This window comes from Macadamia integrifolia, chromosome 8, assembly GCF_013358625.1.
Source record: "Macadamia integrifolia cultivar HAES 741 chromosome 8, SCU_Mint_v3, whole genome shotgun sequence".
Lineage (NCBI taxonomy): Eukaryota > Viridiplantae > Streptophyta > Magnoliopsida > Proteales > Proteaceae > Macadamia > Macadamia integrifolia.
The window spans coordinates 13417663-13429241 of record NC_056564.1 but is presented as its reverse complement, the minus strand read 5'-3'; the positions used below and the strand labels follow the sequence as shown (position 1 = coordinate 13429241).

Below are 11579 nucleotides of genomic sequence, written 5' to 3'. Positions count from 1 at the left end.
TAATTGTATTAATGTCTACAATTGATTTCTTCTGTATAATACTAATTGATAATGCGTCATTTGTAAATGCCACAAGATCTTGTGCATGAGGAACCCATGATCATTTATCCGAATTCATTAGTGTAGAATGTTTCCTTTTCCAATTGAAATCCCCTAACATGTGAAAGAGTGAAAACAAAGCCTGTAGGAAAGGCATTGACACCATTACAACTCCATAGTAGCCCATAGGCTCTTGGTCTACATTGGTTATGTAGTTGGTAGTAGGCCTTTTATTGTAAGAACTGTCATCCCGTTTCCCTTTTTAATAAACAAAAGCTTTCAACTTTTTAATGAGTGGCTGTTTGATATGCAAACTATTCTTTATTTATGATGAAAATATGATATGATAACATTGATACTTCCTGAATTTCTTGGGCTTTTTCTTCTTAACTGGATCACACATGTTGTTATGTAGGTCAAGGGGGTGATCCATCTAGATCTTATTACCAGGGTCAGAGACCGGACCCTAAATTGGGTGTAGAGAAACAAACCATCAAAGATCCAAGAAGTCAAAACCATGAGCAAGATATGGAAATTGGGTATGAGGACAACAACACTTTCGCACAGACATTTGAAGGTCTTGAACAGAAATTCCTAGATGAGATCATGAAATTGACCAAGGAGCAGAATGATGCCGAAGATGCAGAAAATGCTAGGCATAGGGAGGTGAGTTTGATACGGGATTATATCATCTTGCTTTGTTCTCATTTTTATTCTATTGTTATAAGGGTTCTTCACCCATGTTGTTGGTCAAATTTCAACAGAAACTGGGTATGCAGTACTAGTTGTCTCCCAAGTTCTAGATAATTACGAACATGCCAGTAACCTCTGTTATTACATATTAGAGGTTTATGGCATTCTTGTCATTTTTCATAACATTGAACCACGATTTGACCCACATTATATACTCATATTAGCGTGGAATTTTTCAGTGAGATTGGATTAGGATCCTATATAACATGGAACCACTCATATCCACCATTTCTTGCCACATTGCAAGTGGTGCAAGTGGTGAACTCTACAAAATTCAGTTGCATTGGTGAATAACATTTCCCTTTTGAGACAAAAATTTCAGGGTTTCCAGAAAATCCACCTTCTTGATGTATCCTATTGGAAAACTGTGTTTCTGGACAACCAAAGCTGCATTGTTTCCCAAAGAGTATCTAATCGCACATGATCTACTCAGTGGTTTTCTGAAACCATGCATATTCAACTGTATTGATTGTGTTGAATGATCACGCACCATAAATTGTGGTTATGGGAGTCTTGATATTCTTTTGCTAGTGAGGAAATAGAAGAATGACAAATTAGTGTTTCTGAAGTGCTATCCAATGGGATGTCATTATATCAAGAGTAAAAATACCTGTTGTCTCAGTCTTCCTGACATAAGTGATGTCCATTGTTCCAGAAAATAAGTGAGATCAATGCTCAGTACCAGGAAAAGTTGACTGAACTTCGAGCCCGTCATAGTACTCGCAGAGACGAATTCCTCTGCCGGGAAACACAAGCACGACAGCATCAGTATCAGCAAGCAGAGATGAGGTCCTACGCCGACAGTATGGGCCGGAGCGATCCACAAAACTATGGTATTCCTGCTGCTGCTGAAGCACATCGAGGATATGCCTCTGGGCAGTTTGACTCCTACAGAGAGAGAGCTCAGTTTCTTGGAGGTGGCAGAAGTCATGGATTTGAGTCAAGGGGTCCATATCCTGGAGGACGTGTTTACAATACGGGTTCTCGCTACTACTGAAATGCTTAGAACTGAAATACCAAACCCCCCCCCTTTTATTTATATTTCTCCTGATCTCATTATTGCTTTGCTATGGAATATGGGGTTCCTTCTGTAATTCCCCAATGTTGTTGATTAAGCATCAATATGTTGCTCTAGAAAGCTGCGAGAAGTTGCTCATCATGAGTCATTTTAATTATAGCATCCCTTTTGCTTTTGCTTTTGCTTTTGACCTACTGAGCTAGCTGTGGATTGGCTTTTTGCTTCTTTTGGAAAGTTATAAGTTGCATAAAAAATTCATCTTCCTTGCTTAGAGAATTTTGAAGGGGGCTTTATACCGACCAGAAGCCTTTTGGTCTGCTGCTGCTTTTTGATTACAGAATGCTCATTTTGCAATCAAGACTAATCATTTTTTTCCTTCTCATGTGGCTTCTTTAAGAGAGTGTGGGCAGCAGGAACCCTTGGGTTGCGAACTGAAATCTCATAACAGACTGAATCTCTCTAGTGTTTCCTATGGGAGAGCATGGCTTCTGTGAGTGCACGAGGGCCGATTAGAGTGCATGAAGAAGCATCAATAAAGTTGTCATTTTATATTTAATGGTCTTAAGACGTCGGCCTTCTGAAGCGAAGCTTCCCAGCAGCCTGCCTGCCTTGTGTGAAAATGATTTTCATGATTTCTACCTATTTCCCACCAGTTTGTTCTGCAATTGGCATCACAGTGAACCTGCCGAGAAGGAAGTCAATGAGTGCTTAGTGCTATTAGTGGCGAAAAGCTAATATCTCTCCGTCAGGAGTTGAACATCAAATAACTTTTCGCTGTAAGACGATAGGTTGGTAATGAAAAACAATGTACTAAGAAAGCACTACTCTACTCTATTAGGTCAAGCGAGCTGGCATTTTCTTCCTCGTGTATCTAGGTGCAAAGGCCATGTTCTTCCATAGAAACCATTTTTTCTTTTGATAAATAAATAAATAAAGATAGAAATTATGCATCGCTTTCATCACTATGTATTTCATCTAGGATGGAGCTTTATCTATTCAACCTCTTTCTTGTCAGACCACATGATTAGCTCGAGTCATGACATAGATGGGGAGGATTGTAGAGTCAAAAATATAGTAGTTGTAATTATTATTACAATATGAGAGGTCCTTTGGCCCCTTGCTGGCCACTCATGGGTCTATTGTCTGCCCCTTTTGGGTCTCTTCGTGGCCCCTAAGTGATTTTTACTTGGCCAATGGCCCTTAAACTCAACACCAAAATATATATATATATATATATATCATTTGGTTCAATCAATCGGCCCTATGAAACATCATGAATTGTGAGGTCAAATATTGATGAGCCTCATCATGACTCATAGGTCCCCTCAAGCATGAAAAGAGATAGAATTGCCATGAGAATCCACTATTAGCAGTGGCCCACGCATTTCTCCATTGTCCATATTGTTCTAAGTTCTATAATGGATGACCCACTAAAAGAATTCCTTGGCCTTGGCATGGCCCTTGCCGCCAAGCCCATTTCCTAATTTTCAATTAAAGCAACCTATATACACCTAGGACTAGCCTCCATCTTGCCCTAATTTCAATTCCAGAGATGGTCAAATGAAGACCACTAGGGTTGAGAAATATCACTAATTTTCCTATTTTGGGAAATTTTTTTGCCCGAGGGTTGCCGGTATTTCTTCTTTTGGGCCCTATGACAGGCTCCGCCCAGCCCGGCCCGGCCCGGCCCGGACCGGCCCACCAATGGTTCGGTTATTTCGGCTCGGTCCCGGTTCCATATTTACATTTGAACCCCTTTAACGTTCTTGAGTCTGCTCTCTTTTCATTTTGTTAATTTGGTTTTTCCTCTGTATTATTGTTAGGCTTATATTTTTCTAAAAAAATTTCCCTCCTCTTCGAATCGCCAGATCCTCTTCACGTAAAATCTCCGTTTTCTTTGTCTGCAACTCCTCCATTTTCTATCTTTTTTCTGTAATTCTGTATCTGAGCTTGGAATGCATACCGTTAATATGTGAATATCTTCCGTCAGTGTTGATCTCGAAGATCTGAATATTTCTTTGAAATGGAAGGCTGCGCTTCTGATGACTTGACCGATGGGGCTCAGCGTCCCATGTCAGAAGACGAAAGCGTCTACTTCGTGCCTTACTGGTACTTGTTCTTCTGGTTCTATAAGATATTTCCTGATTTCATATTCTTGATTGATCTTTATAAGAGTTTGATTTGAATCTGAAATTAGTTTTTCTGTTGAACATTGAAATTGAAAATTAGGGTTATTATTATTTTTTGTTCTTCTGTTGGAATGAAGGTGGACGAGCATTGGTTTATCCAGTATTTGGATGCAATTGGTATTGGTCTCTGTTGTTCATTAGTTCCTAGTCTGATGGATGGAGTTGATTTCAGGTGGTGGAGAGAAGCACAAAAGCCGTCTTCTGGGGATGATGATGAGAGCAGAGGGATTTTATATACAGCGGTATCTACTTCTTACGGAGGACCAATGAAGATCATTAACAACATATTCTATTCGGATCTCGTTTTCAACCTTAGGAGAAAAGAGGATTCTGGGCAAAATGACCATGCCGAGGAGGGAATTTCCGGCCGGGATTATGCATTGGTTCCTGGGGAAATGTGGTTGCAAGCGCTTAAGTGGTGAGAGGATGAATTGGAATTGATTCTTGTTATTTAAATCTCTTTTTTGCCACATCTTGATTTTCCTTAAATGTATATCTTCTTTCGTTGGACATCTAAGATCTAGTTGGGACTTGGGAGCTCAAAATCATTATAGAAGGGAATAAAATATGGAACTGTAATCTGTTCGTATAACATTCTTTTTCAATGCACTTTCACAGCTACTGTGTATGAGGTTATTGTCAGGGTTCCACTTGTGCTTCGTATTAGGATTTGTAGTGGGCTTCATTATTTTCTGTAAATACCCTGCCTTAATCCTCTTGCTTCTGCTTCCCAAAAGCTAGATACATCTTATCAGGGATTAAACACTTGGGGAGAAAGTTTTATGTTCTGGTGGTCCACATAACAAGCCATGGTCCGATTTTTATTTTTGCCACATGGCAGATCAGATTAGGCTGAAATTTTGTGGATAGGTAGATCCCAAGGTCCCTTTGCTCACATGTTTTTCAGCCTAAATGGAGCTGCTCATAAGGCAAAAAGATCATTAAGATACTCTGGGAACTTGACATGGGTGCAAGGGACTATGAGGTGGTGCATGGCGTTTGGCGTTACATGGGGGCAAACGATTGAATTTGTGTTTGAAATTTAACATGTGGTTTATCCAGGCCAAATCCTAGGTATGCAATTGTCAGTTTTACCTTTGGATCCTTGCACATGGTGGAATTAGGTGTCCCTGACCATAGACCCCTTAGCTGGTCTGCTGACCAGTGAAACTTTGCTCAACACTTACAGTGTCTACTGGACAAAAAGCTATAAAAGTAGTTGAAGAACTTGTAGTTCCATACACATGCAAAAATGAAGTAAAGTACTAAAGTTAGTAGTGTAAATCATACATGGACTTGTAAACCATAAGTACTAAAGTTGTTACTTTATTTTGTTATCAAATGTGCCTGCTTGAAGAATTGTGGACTTGTAATATGTGGGTTATTGCTTTCTCAACCCTTGCTCTTTTTACATGTGCTCATAAGTACAAGTTTGGATTGAAACGATACTATGATATATTGTTCTTGCTCGGTTAATCAGTCCATTGAATGCTGAGATGCATTTCAATTGCAGAGTTTTTGGGACTTTCCCTCCCCCTCCTTCAAATTTTTGAGTGTCAAAGCAAATGCAATGCAGTATTAGTATGAATGGAAAAGGTATCTGGGTCCAACTCATGGTATACTGCTGATTATCTAGAGCTAAGTGAATTTCTGTTATACATTTAGTTTTTCTGTTTCTGTTTCTTTTTATGCTTTATTTATTGTTGTAATTTTTGGATTAAACTTGCAACCTTAATATTGATGTTTTTCCTTTTGTACTTGTAGGCACAGTGATTCTAATGTGACAATGAAAGATGGTAGATCCTTTTTGGCTGTGGAGGATGATATTGCAGATGTATACCCCTTACAACTCAGGCTATCTGTTATTCGAGAAGCAATTTCGTTGGCAGTGAAAATTAGTAAGAAGGTCAATCCTTCTAATTCCATTTTGCTTTTCATTTCCTTCAAAACCTCTTTGAAGCAGGCGTCGGATGTAAAGACTCTTTAAAGATTTAGTGTTCCACAGTTTTAACTTATGGGGCATGTCTATTTTGTGCAGAAATATGTCTTCAATACTCGAGAGCTTTTTGTGGTCAATAGAGTTTTGGATTTGTAATTGTAGCCTTGTAGGTGCTATCCAATGAGCTACTAACCTACTTTGAACGTTGAAATAGACATTGAAAAATTAAGCCAAGGATTAAGTGAAGTAATTTGATGCTGTGAGTCATAACCTAGGAAATTGGTTTGTGAACCTTGAGAGTTAAAGAAGCCATTTATTGGTTGTCTTATTCTGATAAGAAACTCAAATACTAAAAACAAATGGTGGAGGATGCACTGAGATGATTCGTATCTAGTTATTTTATGTGCGATGTAGGAGAGGTGATGGAGTTAGACATTGGGAGCCAGGAGGATTGCTGGGTGGAGTAGTGGCCTTTTAGTTCGAAGTTCCCTTGGCTGTACTCTTTTTTGAGTTTATGGTTAAGTCACAGGTGTCCGTGTATGTTGGTTGACTGCAGTTTGGAATTGGACTTCGGCTTTAGGAGGATCTTAGGGAGTGAGTTGTGGATGTTGTTCTTACGCTGGATATTTTAGAGGAGTTTCTCCATGAGGGTTATGAAGTTGGTTGGAAAATTTGGACTCTGATCTCTAATGTTGAGTTTTCACAAGAATTATGTCTTATGATCCTTATGCAGTTGAATATATTTCTGCCATCAGTTCATGTATGGGGATTAATTATTGTTGCTTCCTAGCATATATTTTTTTTACTGATTAACATGTGGTTTTTGATGTTTCCATGCTTTAGAATTATAAGACTACACATGTTTGTATATATGCTTCTTTATGTTTTATATTTTAAATTTTGAATTTTGAATTGTGTGTTGTGTATTGTACAGGACAATACAACTGAACTCTACAAAAGAGCCTGCAAGATTTTCAGTATTGAATCTGAGCTGGTGGGCTTCCCAGTGATCAATTTAAATTTGTTTGTAGCGGTTGGGCTTTTTGCAGAATTGAATGACTTATTTTGACTAATGATAGGTACACATATGGGACTTCTCTGGGCAGTTAAACCTGTTTTTCATAACTGACAGAAATAAGTCTCCTAAAGATGGTTATCGTCTGTCAGAAGAGGTAAATAGCTGATGTGTTTGATGGAAGTTTTCTTATTTTATTTAACATTGCATTTTCATGAATAAGCTTATGCTAGAAGGCATAGTTGTCAAGGCGGCTCAACCTGGACTGGCAACCAAGGCTTGAATTTTTTCCTCCTCGATCGCCTTGCTGGTGTTGCCTTGGTTTGCCTTGGTGCCATGACAACTATGCTAGAAGGGCTTGCGCATCTTTGATGTTCTTTTTGAAATGCTGAAACCTGAAGGGTGTTCTTCAGTTTCTAATAATTGAATATAATCCACTCACCCTACTGATCTGTAAAAAAATGATGCATCCTATGCAACAAATTGTCACATTATTTATGAGCAATAAAATGGACCTCGAAGAGATAATTGCTACTTATTTGATAGACAGATACCTCCAGGTGCTACTGGTTTGGTCGCCCTTCCTGCATCATTTTTGTGGTGCCTTATTTCCCATCATCGTGCTGAGAATTTCCTTTATCCTGAACATCTGATCACAGTGATTAATCTGGTTACATGATTGTTGGATTTTAGTGATGCAATTCCGGGTTCAATAGCCCTGATTATGGGTTCTCTATTAGCCCACAAGAATGTTAAATAGCATAAAATAATAGTTGAGTGGCGATTCCGTAATTATATGGGAGTTCAGGACCAACAAGAGAAGAAAGACAAAGTATAGACTTAAATGGAAACAAATATGTAAGTGGGTGAATTTCTGGTGTTAAAGTGTTATTTCTTATTGTCTTTTGTATTGCTTTTTTATTGTCTAGTGTAGGTCTTTACTTAATATGGACATACTTGTGATTGCACCACCAAGGTTTATATATATATATATATATATATAGATGTGTGTGTGTTTCCTGCCTGTCAGTTGGGGTATTCTGTTCTATTCTTCAACCATGGGTTATAGTTCTCTTCTACAAATTCTTTCCATCCTTCTCCTTCTTGTACTTGTTTTCTCCTACGAAGATGGTGTTCATTTCTTTCTTTGGTATTGTCACATGGTATCATAGCAAGACTGGTGAGTGTATATCATTGCTGCTGTTTTAAGGGTCCCTTAAGCAATTGTGATGGAGTGCAGCTTTCCTTTGCTGCTGTATTGTGATGGCCTCTCTTGTGTGCTGGTATCCTAAAACGAGAGATCCACAGTGCGTGGAAGTCCCCCCCCCCCTATGATGATGCGTGGATGATCCTCAATCAAGTTTCTGTTATATGATAAGAATCAATTTTCCTACAAATTATAGTCTGTGTATACCCTGTTTTAGGATTTCCAGCCCTGTTTTGGAGTATGTTATGCTGGTGCATTCAACCAATAGATCTGCCCGAAGCCTTGTGGGATTTTCCTGATTCTGGGGAAGGACATCGATGACAGTTTGGGCTTGATCTGCGTTACAGATCTGAAGTTCTTTGAATTCCTATTTTTTAGGATCTTAGGTTTCTTTTTTGAAGGAGATTCATAATTCAACATCCAAGCTTTGGATTTCTATCAAATTAGCAGGGTTTGTACTGCTGTTTTAGTAGTACATTCGACCAGATTTTTAGGGCCATCAAAGAGATTTTCTCCATGCGACTCGTTTTCTCTTGGCAGTGAAGTTTTCTGCCCTGTAGTTTGTTTCTGATTCTGTTTTCATGCCCTACAACTTCAGTTTCTGATATATTATGGTTTCCTTCTTTCTGCTGTTGGTGATTATACTTGCTAATATATATTAGTTTGCATTTTGGTATGGGCTGGTTATTGTTCTTACCTTGTGGCTGTTTCCAGTTCATCCTTGCTGATCTTATTCGGTGATTGTGATCTGATACTTACTATCATGTTCTGGTTTTGGACTTTCTGAAGTCCTCTTCTTGCGGTATGGAACCTGCAGTGCTAGTGATAAATATGTTGTTGATGGCTGTGGTTTTTCCTACAATATGCGCGCGTGAAGGCTTAGTTTGATATTTTCTTTTACTTTGTGACCTGATATGCTATCTTATGGTGTTCCCTTGAGGATTGCCCTTGCTGCGGTTTGCATACCCTAATATTGAACCCTAATCACTGCCCTAACTCCTAAGAGGAGTGTTCGACTATTATTTGACCTTGATCTGATCTCTGGTTTGTCAGATCCTGGACCTGAAGTTTGTAATTTAAGGAACTCAAGTGTTATTTTTGACTGTCTGTCGAGCCCTATCATGCCGTTGGTTTTCATTCATATTTTTGGGGATGTGATCTATTATTCTAGCCCTACCTTTGATTGAAAGTGCGAGCAAATCATATCTCCTTTTGATTTGATTTGTTTTACCAATTGGGGATCTGGTCTGACCTACTGGTAAAGCTTGAAATACTTGGATACATGCAAAATACAGTTCTGAAGCTTAAAACACTATAAATAAGCAATATGTAAATGTATTAATAGAAGAATATAACATGACTAGACAAGTGCGTTCAATTGATTTTGTATAAACAATGAGGTTTCTTACATGTACTAAAACCAAAAAGAGGTCACTTCTGGTGTTTGGTAAGATTTAGGATTTCAATGCACAAATCACTGCTAAACAAACCCTACTTTTGATGCTATCATTCAGGTATTTTTTCACTAATCTAGTGCTCCATTGCAAAAAAACACACTAAAAATCAAGATCTGAGAAAAAAAAATTCAACGTTTTGAGATGTACCTATTGTTACGTAGATCTGGTTTTGTAGGCTGTTGAATCCCCAAACAAAGACGAAAGCAATTATACTAGAGCCGCTTTTGATGGTAGAAGCAAGGAATCAAGTTGCTTTTGCAGAACAAATATGTTTTATAGGAGCTATCGGTAAGCATTCTGCAATTTACAAGAGCTGCATTATGGGTATTGACGGTATCATGTCGTTTATCAATGGTTATCCATCAGATGAGTTAATACATGCTCATCACAATTTTTGTATGTATCATTTTGAAGCCATCCAATAACGATACATATCGGCCAATACGGTCCGATACGATACTTTAACGTTTAAACTAGATTAACTCTAAGTAGACTTCATATTAACATAACTTGGTTAGGATATCATCCAACAATAAGTACTAACGTAATTTGATAGGTCCCACACTCTAAGCTTGTATTATGCACACTTTGACCAACTAAGGCCTCACCTAGGCCCCTCACCAGCACCTTGGCTTGCCTTTGTGCTTTGAAAACTATGGTATGAGTTGATGAGAACATAGATGTATGATTTTGCCAAGCCCCTTCTGAAAGGAAATTGGAGAGGAGGAAGATAAGAAAAGTTGGAAGAAAAAGCATAGGGGTAATCTTTTGGATGTCCCACTTCTATGCACCGAAACTACTTATTAGAAAATACCAAGGTGGCTTTCAATTGAAAAATTTGTGCACTAAAAAAGCATACTGAAATAACCCAAGTTTAGGATTCTTCTTAAACGGTAACAACTTTAGCATTTCTAATATAACTAGGCATTCTTAGCTGCATGATGCTCTGGGTTGAATGTCAGGCTTTCAGGGTTCTATTGAACCAAAGTCCAAAATGTCCTTGGTTTGAGTCCCCTTCGTCAAGATCATTGGATTTTGTTCTTGATGAAACCATACTGACTCAGCTGTGTTTCAAAAGATTGCTTCTAAATGAATGATGGGCATTTTTTTCGCTTCTCTCTTTTCTGATCTTTTAGAAACTTTCTTAAGGCAGTGACTTGTATACCAGGGTTGAGTATCAGTTTTAAGGCTTCCGAATAAAAACATTGAATGCTGGACATTTCCATTATCATTCTTTTTTGAGGCAAGTTCCAAGTTCAAGTACAATGACTTGTTCATTTGATAGTTTTCTTATTCCTAGATGATACCTATGTCATTTTTGGAATTAACTGTTTAGTCCCTTATTTTGTTATTCTGGATTCTGCTGTACTTTTTTTTTTCCAGATTCTCCTGAAGCTGCAAGTTTATGGATTGTCAGATTCCATGAAGTGTAGGGAAGGCAGGAAAAATGAACTGGCAGTCCAACAGTCTAAGATGGCAGTTTCTTCGTGTGGTAGCTCTCTTTTCATGAATGGCAGCATTGGAGAGTCCGGTTCTTTGGGCTTGACAGGATTACAAAACCTTGGAAATACTTGTTTCATGAACAGTGCTATCCAGTGTTTGGCACATACACCGAAGCTTGTTGATTATTTCCTTGGAGATTACAGTAGAGAAATAAATACGGATAACCCATTGGGCATGGATGTATGTTTATTTTATTTTATTTTATTTTAATCATGTTTCAGAAAGAGATTACAATTTGATACATAGTTTTATATACCAGAACAGGCTGGCCAGTCAGACCACGTTAAAGTGAAAACATCACCAATGGTTCCTGGTGTCTTTGTTAGACCATCATTTTGATGAATACAATGGTTTAACTGGGAAAACTGGAACCAGACCCCTAACCAGTTTGATGTCCAGTTTGGTTTTTGAAACAATGGTCTGGAGGTAGTAGTATCTTGTGGATCTCCTCCTCTCTCC

At 38.4% G+C, this 11579-nt stretch overlaps 2 protein-coding genes across 3 annotated transcripts in view; both read left to right on the top strand.

Annotated features, from left to right (window-relative positions):
- LOC122087231 overlaps positions 1-1992 on the top strand; it is a 19174-nt gene extending 17182 nt beyond the window's left edge. For both annotated transcript variants that reach the window (XM_042656293.1, XM_042656294.1), the window contains exons 3-4: positions 455-705; positions 1448-1992. In XM_042656293.1, the coding sequence (XP_042512227.1) occupies positions 455-705; positions 1448-1789 (593 nt within the window). In that variant the 3' untranslated portion in view covers positions 1790-1992. The remainder of the gene's footprint in view (positions 1-454; positions 706-1447) is intronic.
- Positions 1993-3596: 1604 nt separating this feature from the next.
- The window catches only part of LOC122086946 (ubiquitin carboxyl-terminal hydrolase 8-like), a 14589-nt gene continuing 6606 nt past the window's right edge, over positions 3597-11579 (top strand). Inside the window, exons 1-6 of the mRNA XM_042655868.1 lie at positions 3597-3919; positions 4172-4417; positions 5764-5905; positions 6873-6932; positions 7018-7110; positions 11001-11300. Coding sequence (XP_042511802.1) covers positions 3834-3919; positions 4172-4417; positions 5764-5905; positions 6873-6932; positions 7018-7110; positions 11001-11300 — 927 coding nt within the window. The 5' untranslated portion in view covers positions 3597-3833. The remainder of the gene's footprint in view (positions 3920-4171; positions 4418-5763; positions 5906-6872; positions 6933-7017; positions 7111-11000; positions 11301-11579) is intronic.